At 50.0% G+C, this 16,433-nt stretch overlaps 1 protein-coding gene across 2 annotated transcripts; it reads left to right on the forward strand.

Annotated features, from left to right (window-relative positions):
• Nucleotides 1–148: 148 nt before the first annotated feature.
• On the forward strand, nucleotides 149–9,459 carry Ube2q1 (ubiquitin conjugating enzyme E2 Q1). 2 transcript variants are annotated; one of them, XM_041656634.1, is made up of 13 exons: nucleotides 149–777; nucleotides 2,786–2,890; nucleotides 3,222–3,326; nucleotides 3,948–3,998; nucleotides 6,148–6,288; nucleotides 6,467–6,551; nucleotides 7,145–7,205; nucleotides 7,377–7,467; nucleotides 7,580–7,638; nucleotides 7,740–7,788; nucleotides 8,056–8,151; nucleotides 8,459–8,525; nucleotides 8,972–9,459. In XM_041656634.1, exons 1-13 carry the CDS (start codon nucleotides 451–453, stop codon nucleotides 9,001–9,003), a joined length of 1,269 nt encoding a protein of 422 aa, XP_041512568.1. In that variant the 5' UTR covers nucleotides 149–450; the 3' UTR covers nucleotides 9,004–9,459. The 2 variants fall into 2 exon arrangements, with proteins under 2 accessions (XP_041512568.1, XP_041512567.1); XM_041656633.1 differs by having other exon boundaries at nucleotides 9,037–9,459.
• Nucleotides 9,460–16,433: the final 6,974 nt, after the last annotated feature.

Consider the following 16,433-nt stretch of genomic DNA (forward strand, 5'->3'; position numbering starts at 1 on the left):
GGCGAGCCCTTGGGAACGCCGGCCACGTGACGAGACACGCCGGCCACGTGACGGGGGAGCGCCGGCAAAGGGTCGTCGTGCGCGGTCACGCACGACGCACATACACGCACGGAGGCGCTTCGACCGGCGAGCTGTGGGCCGCGGGTCACATGTGGAGGGTGACAGGCGCGGACCGGGGGGCGGGAAAGACGCGGGGATCACGTGCCGGGGGCCGGAGCTCGGAGGTCACGTGAGGACGGAGGCGGGGCCGCCTCGGAGGGGGAGGGGCGCGCGGCTTCCGGCGGCCGTGGGGGGGTGGGCCGGCGAGCGGAGGGGGCCTGTCCCGGAGGTGGCGGCGGCGCCATCTTGGCAAAGGGGGGATCAGGAAGTGCGGACCGCGGCGGCGGCGGAGCCCGGAGCGGAGGCCGGAGGCTCCCGGCCCGCTGGCCCCGGAGCGGAGCGGAGCGGAGGATGCAGCAGCCGCAGCCGCAGGGGCAGCAGCAGCCGGGGCCGGGGCAGCAGCTGGGGGTCCAGGGGGCGGCGCCGGGGGCCGGGGGCGGCCCGGGAGGGGGCCCAGGGCCGGGGCCCTGCCTGAGGCGAGAGCTGAAGCTGCTCGAGTCCATCTTCCACCGCGGCCACGAGCGCTTCCGCATTGCCAGCGCCTGCCTGGACGAGCTGAGCTGCGAGTTCCTGCTGGCCGGAGCCGGAGGGGCCGGGGCCGGGGCTGCGCCCGGACCCCATCTCCCCTCTCGGGGATCGGTACCGGGGGAACCCGTCCGCATCCACTGCAACATCACGGTGAGGACCTTCTCGTTTGCACCGCGCTGGGGTCCCTTGTCTGGTGCTCGAAATCACACCCTACAGCCTCCTGCCCTCGGAGGACCCCGAGGCCGGAGCCCCCTCTTGGGGCTCGGCTCCTTCTCCCCAGGCTGCACTCGTTTCTTTTGCTTGAGGTTCTGTGGTGCAATCACAGTCTCTACTGTTGACCCCTGAGAGCGAGAGACACCCGGACTTGTGGCTCTCGACCACCCCCTCCTAGGAACCCACCTACACCTCAGGTTTTATGGCTTTGGTGCCTTTCCGTGACTCCTCCACAACTTTACCGTGTCACTTAGGAAGGCCCATTTCTTCTCCCCACCCCCAACTCCAATAAAGAGTCCAGGCCTCTGCTGGAAGGACCTGGCCTGGAACTCGGCCCTGTTCGGTAGTGACCCCTTCTCAGCAGTTCTTGCCACTTAGATGTTAGCACCTGTGGGTTCCCTGCCCGGGCATCCCTCGTTCAACCCCTCTCTGCTCCCTGAATTGGCTCCACTTTAGATTTCATCTCACTCTGGTGTAACTAGCTAACCTTTAACTCCTCTTTGCCTCAGCTGGTAGCAATTTTGCCACTCCCCTCCCCGTTTCTGGCGTTATGTCTACTTGTCCTAGGTGGTTGTTGCCTTTTCTGGTGGTGCTAGTGTGTGTTGAGCAGTAATAGCGCCATTGCTCGGCAGTGGGCTTCATATCGTCCTAACTAGACCAGATTAGGAAACACTTCATGTGGCCAGCCTTATTTTATCCCTTGAGGAAACTGTTGGGTGTAATTTTGTAACATCTGGTACTGCGTGATACAGTGCTCACATTGGTTGATAACACCCACTGTTAATGGTCTTGCCCCTGCTGGAGCTAGCTAGAGAGCCAGTGGGCAGTACCTTTAGCCACCCTGGAAATGGGAGTGGCTTGGGAGAGGCAGACTTGTGAATTCTCTGGTACTTGAACGCTTCAATTTGTCTTCCATGGTGTTTTCTATCCCTTTCTGCCACCAAACCAGGCCATGGTGGTGAGAAGTGGGAGCAGAGTAGTCATGAGACACTTGAGTTTTGGTGGGGAATCTAGCCAAGCTGAGGCTTACCTCACCAAGCTATGACCAGTCAAGTAAAGATTTTAGCATCTTCGGTCCTGTTTCTCCTGCAGCACTGGTTAGAGCTATGGCACCGCTAAGACCCCCCAGTAGAAGTGGGTAAGGCTTCCCTGGCATGTGTTGAGACATCAAAGATTGGATTTTGCTAAGTGGATTCACTTTACGGGTAGGTTTGCTTCCTCCAGCGGCTTCCTTTCAGTTGCCAGAGGCCATCTTTGTCTTTGGGGGTTCTCAGCTGCAGTGCCCATGGCCCTTCTAAAGGAAGCTTGGCCTACACAGGTCCCCTGGCCTTGGGTAGAGTGGGGGAGTCTGTTTAGGCTCCTTTGGCATTGTGGCTCAGGAATGCTGGGAATGTCAGTAGCAGTGGTGGAGGCTTCTTTCTCCCAGCCCATGCCTGGACTGAAGAGAGGGCAGGGAGTGGTAGGGAGAACGGGTCTCAGAGGGTTCTGTCTTGGGTGGAGGGCGGTTCCTACACATGCCCTATAACTGTTAGCTTTGAAGACCGTTTTATTTTAGTTCTTCCTCCCCTGGTGGCTACAGCCTGCATTTTTCTCATCACTGTGGCTGTTAGGAGGTGATCTTCCTTTCCCTAATGCTGGAGTGTGGAAACACTGAGACTCTAGCCTGGGTGTGAGAACTTGAGTGTAACAGGACAGAAGGCCAGAGCCTCCTTCGCTATGGTTAGCTCTCCCTGGTTTCTCCTCTAGAAGAAAGTAACTTTGCAGGTTGCTTCTTAGTTCAGGCCCTCCTAGGCTCTTGGTCTAGGGAAGCTGAACTGGCGATTTTAGTGGAGGGCATGGTGGTGGGAAGGAAAGGAACCAGAGTCTTCAGGGAAGAAGGAAGGCTAAGCAAAAACTGGTTTTCCCAGTTTTCCCTTGTGACCACTCTCCCTGCTTTCTCCCTCAGGAATCATACCCTGCTGTGCCCCCCATCTGGTCGGTGGAGTCTGATGACCCTAACTTGGCTGCTGTCTTGGAGAGGCTGGTGGACATAAAGAAAGGGAATACTTTGGTGAGGGGCAGGGGGTAGAGTGCATGTGTTCCTGGTGAGGTTTCAACCATAAAAGTACCCTATGAGGCAGCTGGATCTGAGAGTGGGGGTCCCCAGGTGGACCGTCTTGGGGAAGACTTCTTGGGAGAGTTGCTTTCTGAGGTCAGAGGAGACAGGTTCCTGTAGCAGCCCCAGGGTAGGTCCACTAGGGAAAGTCATTCCTGTAACTGTGAGGGCTATCCAATTAGAGAAACAGCCACCATTTTGGGATCTGAGCTAAAAACTCATCCATGCAGCAATCCAGATTGCAGTAGGGGAGGTGTATTTGATGTGTCTGTGGTCCCCACCCCAGCTCTTGCAGCATCTGAAGAGGATCATCTCTGACCTGTGTAAACTCTACAACCTCCCTCAGCATCCCGATGTGGAAATGCTGGATCAGCCCTTGCCAGCGGATCAGGTATGCAACTGAGGACTGGGCTTTGGGTCCTGTTGTTCAGTCATCCCAAAGAGCGCCCGACAAATTCTTGATAACTGAAATGGAACTGTGGTTGCTCCTGCAACTCCCACTGCTCCCAGTGATTCCCAGCTTCTTTCTTCTCCAGATGAGACTCTAGCTAAATACGGCACTATCCACTGCTCTGTCCTATCAGAACTTATTCTCAGGGGCAGCATCCCTCAGGTTGAGATGAGGAGGACGTGTTTACTATTACCTTAGCAATAGGAATTGATAACTATTGGCAACCCAGGCCCTTTGTTTAGAACCAGAAATGCACTGTCACTTAGAGGGTTCTCAGAGAAGGTGAGCTAGGATCTGCAGAGCAGATGACAAGAGCAGCCATGAGTTCTTTTTGTTTTTCTTTTCTTTCCTGGCATGTCGTAGCAAGAGAATAATTGGCTGGTAGCAAAGTCATCCATCCCTTGGGCTCATGCTTCCACTCAGTTCTCGCTGATAGAGAAACTGGCATCTTTATGGGCACAGTGCCCAGCTTCCAGACCTTCAGGGCCAGGGGTAGGTCAGGCTGCATTCTTGCAACCCACTGGGTTCTGATCTTGGTCTTTGCCCTATTCTCCACTGTAGTGCACGCAAGAAGAAGTATCTTCAGAAGACGAAGATGAGGAGATGCCTGAGGTAGGCTTACCACTTGAAATGGCATTGACAGGAAGTGTTCATCTCTAGTATGGGTCATTCAATATAAACAACTCCAGTTCCCAACTGGGGAAAGGAGTGTGTCAGTGGAGTAAAGACTGGCCTGGAGTGAAGGAAATGACCATCTATTGTCCATTCTTTGAAAACAAACAAATACTGGGCAAACTCATCTCAGATGGCTTCAAGAGTCTTGACAGACCCTAATTGCACCCTGATTGTCTTATTTGGAGAGTTTCACTTATTAAGCTACAGTCTTTTCATCTCCAAAATAAGATTATGATACATATTACAGGGTTATTTCAGGTGGTAAATAAATAATAATGTATAATATACTTGAAAGAATCTTTAAAAATACAGATGCTTTATTTTTCTCACTTTTAAATGCATGGCTATTTTCCCTGCATGAATGTCTGTGCACTACATACCTGCAGTGCCTGTGGAGTCGAGAAAAGGGCATCAGATCCCCTGGGACTGGAATTATAGATGGTTATAAGCCACCATGTGGGTGGTGGGAACCAGTTTCCTAGAAGAGCAGCCAGTGCTCTTAACCACTGAGCGATCTTTCTAACTCTTGTTTATGTTTTGAGATAGGGTCTTGTATAAGCTAGGCTGGCCTCAAACTCACTTGTATAGTCAAGGATGGCTTGAATTGATCCTCTTGCCTCTACCTCCCAAGTGCTAGAACTACAGGCATGTGCCACCATGTCTAACTGTAGGTGCTTCTATAGAATATAAACAATAGTTAAGTTGAGCTTCACAGCCAGATAGATAACCTTACTTCTGTGAAATCTGCTTTGAATGGGCATGAGAATTAATTCACTAGACCTCAACTTTCCTATAAAATAAAGGTAATGATAGGATAACTCAATGTTATAAAGGAATAAAGTAAGCTAGTGTGTGTTGCCCTTACTACAGGACTTTACAGGATATCCTTTTGTAGTACTGTATCTCTGATCGTGTTTCCTAGCCTTGGACCCAGATCTGGTAACTTTGTACTGATCTTCAGACCCACAGTGGGCTGATGAGCCATGAAACAGTCCTTCCTGGCAGTTCAACCCTCTGTACCACGCCCCCAGCACCTGACTATGGAGCTGAAGCTGCCTCTGTGTGGCCTCTGCTTGGTGAGCCACTTGTTCACTCAGAGCCAGGTGAATAAGGACCTAATTATGTTGTTGGTTTTGGCCATCTCCTACTTTGGGCCACCTCATTTCCGTCTTGGCAATGAGTACTTCTGGGGACCCAATTCAGATCCTGCTATTGTAGGAGGAGAAGAAGAAATTTATTATTTAGTTTTCTCTTCACATTTTTAAGATGTGTTGTGTGTGTGTTGGAAGTCAGGACAACTTGGAGGAGTCAGTTCTAGCTACTGTGCAGGTCCCAAGGATTAGACACAGTTATCAGACTTAGCGCCAAGCACCTGTATCCTTTGAGCCACTCACTGGCTCTTAGTCTATTCTGTTAGGCCTAAGGTCCTAAGGACTCCTGGGTTTGAGAGTCTAGACTAATAAACAAGCTTTTTAATCACTGGAGGCCAAAGGTCCTTCACCTAGAAATTGAGAAGTGTCTGCTGCCAAGGAAATTTTAGGAACAGTTGAAGTAGGATCTTCCTAGGGAACAGAAGACAGTCCCTTTCTCAGTCCTCTTTGTAACTCTGCTGCTATGGTTGAGAATTGAGAAAGAGAAGAAAATTTCCTTGGGAAGCCAGATGTATTGATACACACCTTTAATCCAGTACTCAGGAGGCTGAAGCAGGACAATCCCTCCAACTTTCAATCTAGCCTGTCTAGGACAGTGAAAGATACATATATATAGCAAGACCCTGTCTCATAATAAAAGGTGCACACCTGTATCCCTAACACGTGACAGGTGGAAGCAGGAGGATCAGGGGTTAGCCTCACTATATGATGAGTTTGAGGACAGTCTGGGCTATATGAGACTCCATTTGAAAAAGCTAGACCCAACTTGCATTGGCCTGTAGATTGTGGAGGGAATGAGGCTAAGCTGTTTCCAGAACTGGAAATGTATTACCAAGAATGCCACGGGGACTTGGGGCTCTGGGACAATGGGACTAAAGAAAGGATAGTCTATCCACTACCTTTGTGGTGTTCCTCTGCTCCCACACCTACCTCAGGATACAGAAGACCTAGATCACTATGAAATGAAAGAGGAAGAGCCAGCAGAGGGCAAGAAATCTGAAGATGATGGCATCGGAAAAGAAAACCTGGCCATCCTAGAGAAAATTAAAAAGAACCAGAGGCAAGATTACTTAAATGTACGTGCCTTGTAGAGAGGTGAGGCGAAGGGTGGTGGGTGCTGACTGGGGAGCAGCCACGGCACCAGTATGGAGTGCTGCCTCCTTTGTTGGATCTCTCGGATCCTCCCCCATGCCAGATTATTTTAAGGTTTACCCACCAGATCAAGGAGTAAATCGTGTGTGCTCTCCTTCCCAGGGTGCAGTGTCTGGCTCGGTGCAGGCCACTGACCGGCTGATGAAGGAGCTCAGGGATATATACCGATCACAGAGTTTCAAAAGTGGTGAGTTTGCCCAGGGGCGGCATAGGAGTTCCTCAAAAAGGACATGGTATGAGCCGGAAGATGGCTTGGTGGATAAAACCACTTGCACCAAGTTTTAGGACCCGAGTTCAGTCTCTGATACCCACATGACAGAGAGAACTGCTATTTGCACGGATGGCACTTGCACACACACACAGAAATAAGCAAATTCATGTAATTGTTTTTTAAAGGATGCAGTATAATGCTGACAAGAAGCCCTGAGAATTTCTAGATCACACAAATGCTTATAAAAGTTTCAGACTGGGATTGGAGGTCCTTGAAGCATGGGTTGTCACATATCCAGAGACAAACCTGGACCCTTTGAGCCTTTTTTTTTTTTTCCTCCCCTTTTTCATTTTTTGAGACAGGGTTTCTCTGTGTAGCCTTAGCTATCCTGGAACTAGCTCTGTAGATCAGGCTAGCCTTGAAACTCCATAAATCTGCCTGCCTCTGCCTCCCAAGTGCTGGGAGTAAAGGCGTGCACCACCATTGTTCTGGTTGAGTCTTTTTCTTGGGAAGGGAAGGCTCTACCTTTTGGTCCAGACCCATCTTATTGATGCTTCCTTTCCTTCCAGGAAACTATGCAGTCGAACTCGTGAATGACAGTCTGTATGACTGGAATGTCAAACTCCTCAAGTGAGTGGCAGCTCTGGGATGAGAAAGTGGAGTGACTGGAACCTCAGGGGCACTTGTGTCCCATCCAATGTGTTGGTTGCAGGGTCCCAGGAGCAGGTGTGGGCAATGGGGCCCATAGGAGGCTGCTCAGTCAGGACCCAGCAGTCTGAGCCCAGATTCGTTGCTTTGTAGAGTTGACCAGGACAGCGCTTTGCACAATGATCTTCAGATCCTAAAGGAGAAGGAGGGAGCAGACTTCATCTTACTTAACTTCTCCTTTAAAGTAAGATGGCTTGGTCCCAGTGCTCTCTTCCTGACTGAGCCTTCCCTGCCTGCTTTGAGTCTTACGAGAGTGCAGGCCTCTCTTCCCTGACTGCTGTCTGCCTCTTTCTCAGGATAACTTCCCCTTTGACCCACCATTCGTCAGGGTTGTGTCTCCAGTCCTCTCTGGAGGGTGAGTGACTGGGCAAAGGGAATAGGCCATTTGTGATGCAGCAGGTGAAGAAGGGACTGGACTTGTGGCCAGGCACAGCTGACTAACCCTTCTTCTTACAGGTATGTTCTGGGTGGAGGTGCCATCTGCATGGAACTTCTCACCAAGCAGGTGAGTGAGCCTGTTTCACTCTTGGCCATTGGCCTGGGTGGGGCTGGCTGAGCTCTTACCATTGGGGTGGGGGGACAAGTCATAGCCATAATATGGCCCTTTCATTGCACTAGGCAGAGCCTGTACCCAGGAACTTAGGTGGACAGGTGGTGACTGTGCTGGGAGTAAAGGGCCCTTCTGTAAAGGCAGCCTCTTGTGGGGAAAGGTGCTGAAGGTTTCTCAGGAAGCTGTTTCCTGACTTCCTGCTTTGTCCCTGCTGTGCCCCAGGGCTGGAGCAGTGCCTACTCCATAGAGTCCGTGATCATGCAGATCAGCGCCACGCTGGTGAAGGGAAAGGCACGGGTGCAGTTTGGAGCCAACAAAGTAAGGGCCCTGGGACCATGGAGAGCCAAGTACAGCTTGGGCCACTAGCAAGCTAAAGTTGCCTTTGAGAGACAGAGGGTAAAGCCTCTGAAATGGAGGGAGGGCCTTGGCCTCAAGGGCATCCACAGATGTTGGTGTGGGCGGAGGTCTGGAAAGGGAAGCTGTGTGTGGTGTGTCCTCAGGGCCTTCCCAGGCAGAGGGGCTTGGTGCTGGAAGCTGGGACTCTTGGTTCCCTGGGTGACAGCCTGCAGAGGAGGGACAGTAGGCTGCAGCTGGCCATGATCTGACTGGCGACTCTCTTCCCCAGTCTCAGTACAGCCTAACAAGAGCACAGCAATCCTACAAGTCTTTGGTGCAGATCCACGAAAAAAACGGTGAGCTTGGAACCTGGCCCCAGAAGAGCCAGCCCCGTGCAGGCCCTGGCCCCACGCCAGTCAAGTACAAGAACCTTTGGTTTCTGAGCTTTACTGTCCATTGATCCAGCATCTGCCCAGTTCTCTAGAAGTCTGAAGGTGGCTAACCTCACTCTCCCCCCCCCCCCAGAAGTACCGGGGGGGGGGGGCGGGAGTGTCTAAGGTAGACTGGGTCCTGTCATCTAATTCTGGTTACTTCTGGGTGGGCTCACCATTCTCTCTCCCTTACAATAAACAACCTCCGGGTAAGTATCCTCGGCTTCCCTACACCTGTGTCCCCACTGTGGGGACTGGACATCCTTCCTAGGATCTGCTTTCCTGGAATCATAGAGATGTCCTCAGGGATTGGGGTGGGCAAAGTTGACCTGGGCCTGCCCTTTCACTGTGCTGGTTTGTGTTTTGTGCAGGCTGGTACACACCCCCAAAAGAAGATGGCTAACCCTGGAGTATCATCCCCTTCCTCCTCCCCCAGGCACCACTGGACCAATTACCTTTGAATGCTGTATTTGGATTTCACGCTGCCTCTGGTTCCCTCCCTCATTTTTCCTGGACGTGATAGCTCTGCCTATTGCAGGACAATGATGGCTATTCTAAACGCTAAGGAAAAACAACAAACAACACACTGAACTGTTTCAAGTACTCAAGACTGACTACAAACCAACCACCTTGCTGGAACCCTTGCTAGCAGGCATTCTTATAAAGAAACTCTCAAGCCTCCTTATATTGCTGGAAACTCAGCTGTGCTCCAGACTAGAGCCTCCTTACCTATGCTATGGGTTTTTAATTTATTTTCTCTTATTTCATGTACACTGCTTTTTTTGGTTACAGTGTATGATGGATGTGTATGGAAAAAAAATGTATCTTTGGGAAAACAATTACAGTTTGTTAATTTGAAGATGCTGGTCTTGACTCATCCTTATTTTTATTCCCACATCCCCTGACTGCTGGGGAGGGGGGAGGGGTGCCAGGCCCACCATGCTTTGGTAGCAAGGAGAAGCTGCAGAGAGCCTGCGTTTTCCTGCTAGCACAAGAGAAATACCAAGCTGAAGGAAGCACTTGCCTGATCTGACCCTAGGTGGCTCCTGAAAGACCTCTGGAGCAACCGGCACCGCTATTCATTCCTTGGAACAGTCTGGCCTGCTGAACTACAGTGCAGAGGCCCAGAAACAACCTGATTGTTACTGCTACTTTGTACTAATCTCCATTTTGAAATTTCCAAGAAAAAGATGAGACTCTAGTAGCTGCTTCATAAACTCCTTTTAAGATGAGAGGGGTGGGGCCCAGGCTGCTGGATGCATGAGGTTTTCTCTAATCCCAGCAACCTGCTGAGTGGCTGTAATTCCTTGGTTCCCTGCCTTCCCGTGTGGTCTCTGCTCACCTCTCATCTGCTTCATTAGGTGAGCTAAGAAAAGACATGAACTTCTGATTGATGGTTCTAGCCATTCCCAAGCTGTGGGCCACCTGGAAACAGCTAGCTCCATGTGGTTGTGTTGTGTGGTGGGTCCTCGGCTCAGGCCCAGGAAGCACGGAAGGGAGAAGTCTGCAGAGCCAGAAATGGGCACTGTGCACTGTGTTGGATGGACCTGCTGTTGTGAGACTGCTCCCTACGTGGCACCGAAGCCTGCATCTCCCTGTGAATGAGCTTGCTGTGGGACCACCCGCCTGCTGACGTGACAGAGGCAAGGGACGGCTAAGCAAGGTCCCAGGGTTTAGAAAACCCAGCTCTGGGATGGTTTTTATGCTTTTGAGATGGGCATTTTAATTTGGTTACCCTCCCTTGCCCCCCCCCCCTTTTCTTCTAGAAATTTGAATGTCTTGCTGCTTTAGGTGGATGGAGAGTTCACCAGTCCTACTTGATGCTGCTCTAACTCTGCCTACACCCACCAGATTAGGGGTGCTAATATACAGTGAGTCTGAGACAGAGGGGGTACAAGGGGAAAAATCATTCCATGGACCTGAAATCCAAGTCGTAGCCTGTGTGGCTTCCTTCTGAACTTAATGCCAGCCCTGACTGGCTTGTAGATTGTGTTTTAGTAATGTGTACTGTGAGTCCTCTGTATAATGTATTTTGTAATGTATTTTTCTCATCTACCAAAGGATGAATCAAATAAAGTTATTTAAATAGTTTGGCTCTAATAAACTTATTAAAATGGGTTCATATCCACTTGACATTAAGGAAAATGTCAGGTCTGTGAACTGTGACATCAACTGACACCCCTCCATTTTTCTTCTCAAATCTTTTATGATAAAGTTTAAGTTTAGGCTTCTCATAAAGTTCCACTGAATTTAAAAATGAGGCCATATCACAGAGGGCAGATTTCTTTGCAGTAGAAAAGGCGAGGAATGTGGATCTCTGACCCACGTAGGGTTTCCTGGCTTGGAGCCCACAGCCCGGGAACTGAGTGAGTGGGAGGCTCACTTCCCAGTCTCCATACAGTGCTGAGAGGGCAGAATAGGGCAGCAGGCAATAACCAGGAGAAAGTCAGTCACCCTAAACATGGGAGACATGGCAACCTTTATTTGTAGGGTGATGGCTCACTGTTCTACCTGTTTCTACAAGTAACACCAAGAAACAGGCAGGGGCTCTTCCGTCCTCCATGAGTCTGCCCTGGGATACAAAGAAGAGGGGAAAATATGCTTGGCTGCCTCAGGCTTCTAATCTAATGGAAGCTTACTGGTTTGGGTTCAAATGTTTATGCCACTTTAGTGGGCTAAAGACACCTGGCAAACAAAACTTCACCCTTTGGAAAGATAAGTCGAAGGCAAAATGGAAAGCAATTCAGTGCTGAGTCCCAAGAACGGATGGCACTCAGGCAGTGCAGACAGACAAATCAGCTGGATGTTCCCAGCATGCCCCATTAAACGCTTCAAGCCCGAGGATGTACGGCTGGAAGCAAAGTCGGTGAGATGGCAGGGTACCCCATTTAGTCCCCAACTCCTGGCCCATGTTCAGCTTGCTTCATCTAAGATTTCAGGGAGATCCACAGAACTCTGGCAGAGGGACAGTCAGTGATTTTTCCTTGGGGATTTAATGGACACCTGGTGTGAATTCAAAATGTCTGCAAAACAATACACCACAAAACTTAGGGCAGGTGGTGGCAGAGGAGGGAAGCAGAAGGCGGAGGCCACAGGGAGCAGGCTCTGGCGGCAGACCAGCTTCTCCAACAAGTCTCTGCTAGTGTCTGCTAACTCCCAGCTCCGGGAGGAAGATGATGAAAGCTGAGGCAGTGGGAAGCAGGGGGTTGGGGCAAGGTAGGAACTTGTATGAAAAGAGGCAGCCCTGTTATTGCTTTTCAAACAATTACAGGGTCCTAGGTTCTGTTCTCTAGTGGGAAATTCTGTGGTGATAAAATGATGTTTTTGCCATGGTAAGTGAGCATTTACTTGTTGAAAGACTGTCCAAAAAACAAAACAAAAAAAAAAAAAAAACCACGTTTCTCCAAGAGGTTTCTCCAGAACTCAGCCCTGCCTTTTCTCCCACCATCAAACTCTGGGGCTGTTGGTATGAGCGATACCAGGTCTGACTAGGGCAAAAGGAACCCTCCTCCAGGATGCCATTGTCATGCTATGCAATACCAGAAAGGCCCTTTCACTTTTCTGACCCTGCCTTTTCCACCCACAGAAGGAAGAAAGTCATCCCCTGGGGTGGCTTTCTCGGTCTACTGAAGAAGCCAGTATACAACTGGGCCAGGCTCTCTGGCTCTCCTGGCAGCTGCTCTTTGGATCAGGAGGCTCCCTTCTGGGCCACCTTCCAATATCCAGAACCAGAAGGTCAAGAGGCCTGGGAGCAGACCTCTTTTCATGCAATGACCCACGATGCCCTCTGGGTGGAGCTCCTGACCACTGGGGGGAGCTCCCACAAAACCACTGGTCTCTCAGGTAGCCTGAACTTCTCACTTCAGGAGGCACTTTTCTGTTCTAGGAGGAGGACTGTGTCTCCCTCGACTTTTCCCAGTTCTCCAAATCAATATTTCCTCCTCCCCCTCAACCTTGAGAAGGGGTAGGGAAAAGAGGGGTCCTCTGTGTTTCTAGAAGGCTCCAGAAACAGGTGTGACAAGCCCCAACTCAGGCGGGCACTCTACCACCGGCACGGCTGCTACTAAGGCAAAGAGAGGGCAGAGCTGAGGGGAATAATCTACCAGGACGGTGCCCCAGAGGTTCCAGAGGATGGCTGAGACAGAGGTGGGAAGATCCAGTCATTATTGTCTAGGCTGTTCAGGGACCATGCAGGGGCGGTGGTCGACTGCCCAGTAAACACAACCACACAGCCCAGCAGCCTGCTTTATCTAACCCAGCACTGGGCCAATAGGAAGGAAGGAGAGAGGCAGGTTATACCACTTGGTCCTATGCACAACAGCTCTCTGTAAGGAATGGAACTCTAAGGAACAAGACACTGCTTTCCCCTATATCAACTCTCAGGCATGCACATCACCGAGGTACACGTGGGTTGGTGGTCCTCTTGGCTCTAGTGCCTTCTTCCTGGGGTGAACATGGCAATGGGCCCATCAGTGGTGGACCCAGAACCACCATGCAATCCCTGCTTTGAATCTCGTCTTGTCCAGGGGAGCTTTAGGTTCTCTTGGGATGGGTTAGCACTGTTACTATAACAGGACATCTGCAGAGACAGGTCTGGCCTACTGCATTTACCCTGCCCGCAGACGCTCTGGCAGAGTATGCAGGTTCTAGTTCTATTTGGAGGGTCCGAAATCCTTCCTGGGTGGCTCAGCCCTATAGCGTGGGGCTTCTGTCTGGCAGAGCGTCTACAATATCACTTGGAACAGGTGCGCCCCACAACATGAGGGCAATGTGGGTGCAGGAGAGGCTAGTAGAAGAGTCATTCCTTTCTATCCTTGCTTCTTTGGACCCCACAGAGACCCTGGATTCAAGCTAACCGGTTCAGGTCCCTTAGAAGCAGCTTCAGGAAGGAACTAGGAGCCAAGAGAGATGGGGGCAAGGAGGTGAGTGACTGTGGGGTCAGCTGCACCGAGCTGACCAGGACCAAGGCCCAAGAAATACAATGCATAGCAGACAAAAGCAGGCCTGGGCCAGGGAGAGACCCTGGAGGGGAAGAACACAGCAAACAGGAACATCATGGTGCCCCTTAAAGGAAGAGTTCTCACTAGGTGAATTCTTTTATTAAGATTTTTTTTTTCTAATACAGTCCTTTCTCATTTTACAAAGCTATGCCTGCTTCAGGGACAGAGACCTTCTGAATGACTCAGTTGTGAATTGCCCAACAACATAGGACTCCCACCCCCAACTCCTGGGCTCCCACTTCCTCACCAGGGAAACTACAGGCCTGGTTAAACCCAAAGATAAGCACACATGTGAGTACGTACACACGCACACACACACGCACGCACGTACGCACACAGTCGCCTCCTATCTCCAGCTGGGGCTGTGCCTGGATGTCATTATAATCAGTAATCCTGAAATAACTCACTATTAGCTAGGCATGGTAGCACGTGCCTGCACCGTGGGAGGCTGAGGCAGGGAAATTGCAGTGAATTCAAAGCTAGCCTGTGCTATAGAGTGAGTTCAAGGCTAGCCAAGTCAAGTCAGAAAGATGGCTCAGCAGGCAACAGTATCACACATAAGAAGTCTGATCCCTAGGAGAGAACAGACTCCCACATGCTGCCCTCTGACCTCCACATATACCCATGTGCATACACACACTGACACACAAATAAATGCAAAAATAAAAACAAGACAAATAATAGTTCGTGAAGCCCCTGCTAAGCCCTACCTTCTCTTTCCAAAGACACCAGTCTCCCTTTGAACCACACCCTTCATCCTGGCTTCCTGCCATTCACACTGCAATTCCCCTGCACTACCCTCTTAGCCAGACTCCCTACTTCACCTTACCCTTTAGGCTGCCCTCTCCCTCTTCCTGGTCTTTCTCCTGTGGGGACCTTTTCCATCAGGAAACAACATGGCTTGACCCTTACTTGTGTCTGGAAAGACCTGATTTGATCCCACGTCAGCCTCTACCACAGCCCTTCTCTGCTCCAGAGTAAGTGTTCTCCAGTCGTCCTCCATCCCCCAGGTCTGCACAGAAGCAGCAGTGACCCTCACAGTCCCACAGTCAAGTCTCTGACCTAAATTTACCACCCAGTTCCCATCCATGCCCCCCTTATTTATTGATTGATGCATTGATGATTGATTGATGGATCTGAGACCAGTCTCTGCTCTGGCTGGTTTGGAACTCGCTATGTGAACCAGGCTGTCCTCAAACCTCAGACTCATAGAGATCCACCCACTTCTGCCTCCTGAGTGCTGGACTGAAGGCACGCACCACCACACTGCTTCACTCTGCCTTTAGATACTCTCGGCACTTTTCCTCATCACCTGCTTGCCCAGCCTGTACCCAGTTCCACAGTTTTGGGGACCAACAAATGCGCTCAGACCCCCAAAGCTGGGCTTCTGTCTTAGTCACTCTCTAGAACAGTGGTTCGCAACCTGTGGGTTGTGACCCCTTTGGAAGTCAAGTACCAGATACCTGCATATCAGATATTTACATTGTGATTTATAACAGTAGTAAAACTACAGTTATAAAATAGCAAAGAAAATAATTTTATGATTGGGGGGTCACCAAAACATGAAGAACTGTATTAAAGGGTTGCAGCATTAAGAAGGTTGAGAACCACTGTTATAGGATTCCTCTCGAATGTGTTCTAGAAAATCCTGGTGCGCACTGTCCTCAGTAAATACACACTAAAGTAATGGACGAGACAAGACACACAACAAGGCTGCATCTGAACTCTTTCTTAAACATTACATTTATCTATATCCAATGGGGTTGTGGTAGGCATATGCCACAGCAAATATATGGAAGTCAGAGGGGAATCTTAGGGAATCAGTTCTCTTTCCACTATGGGGGGTCCCAGGGATCAAACTCAGGGGGTCAGGTGTCTTAGGGTTTTCTGTTGCTGTGAAGAGACACCATGTTCTTGGCAACTCTTTTTTTTAAAAAAAAAAAAAAAGATTTATTTATTTATTTATTATATATAGTGTTCTGCCTACATTTATGCCTTCAGGCCAGAAGAGGGCACCAGATCTCATTATAGATGGTTGTGAGCCACCATGTGGTTGCTGGGAATTGAACTCAGGTCCTCTGGAAGAGCTGTCAGTGCTCTTAACCGTTGAGCCATTTCTCCAGCCCTTCTCGGCAACTCTTATAAGGAAAACATTTAATTGGGGTGTCATCTTACAGTTTCAGAGGTTCATTATCATCATGATGGAGAATTCGGCAGCATGCAGGCAGGCATGGCGCTGGAGCTGAGAGCGCTACATCTTGCCAGCAACAGGAAGTTGACTATAATATGGGGCAGTATACGGAGCATAGGAAACCTCAAAGCCCAGTCACACAGTGACATACTTCCTCCAACAAGGCCACACCCACTCCAACAAAGCCTCACCTCCTAATAGTACCACTCTCTATGAGATTACGGGGTCAATTACATTCAAATTCCCACATCAGGCTTGGAGGCAGATGTTGTCGGGTTTTCTGTCCTGCCTGGTTCCTGCAATCATTAAGTCTCAAAGAAATCACACAGAGGTCTACATTAGTTATAAACTGATTGGTCCATTAGCTCAGGCTTCTTGTTAACTCTTATAACTTATATTAGCCCATTATTCTTGTCCATGTTAACCACATGGCTCGGTACCTTATTTGGCAAGGCAATCACATCTTGCTTCTTCTTTGGATGGGTCAGGACTGCAGACTAGGACTTCCTTCTTCCTTCTTCCCTGAATTCTCCTGCCTAGATACTGACCAATCATTTATTTGAAATATAGTTGACACCACTTCCCCCTCAAAAAAAAAAAAAAACCCAAGAACTCTGAATCTAATTTCCTTTGTTTAGCTTT

The sequence above is a fragment of the Microtus oregoni genome, unplaced genomic scaffold (assembly GCF_018167655.1).
Source record: "Microtus oregoni isolate MIOR12 unplaced genomic scaffold, Mior012 000007F_ref0000211, whole genome shotgun sequence".
Classification (NCBI taxonomy): Eukaryota; Metazoa; Chordata; class Mammalia; order Rodentia; family Cricetidae; genus Microtus; species Microtus oregoni.

Bases quoted from the DNA above. Each gene is read 5' to 3' on its own strand.
- Ube2q1 (XM_041656633.1), top strand. From the start codon at position 451: ATGCAGCAGCCGCAGCCGCAGGGGCAGCAGCAGCCGGGGCCGGGGCAG. The intron at 2,891-3,221 runs GTGAGGGGCAGG...TCCCCACCCCAG, and splicing joins TAAAGAAAGGGAATACTTTG to CTCTTGCAGCATCTGAAGAG. The intron at 7,639-7,739 runs GTGAGTGACTGG...TTCTTCTTACAG, and splicing joins TCTCCAGTCCTCTCTGGAGG to GTATGTTCTGGGTGGAGGTG.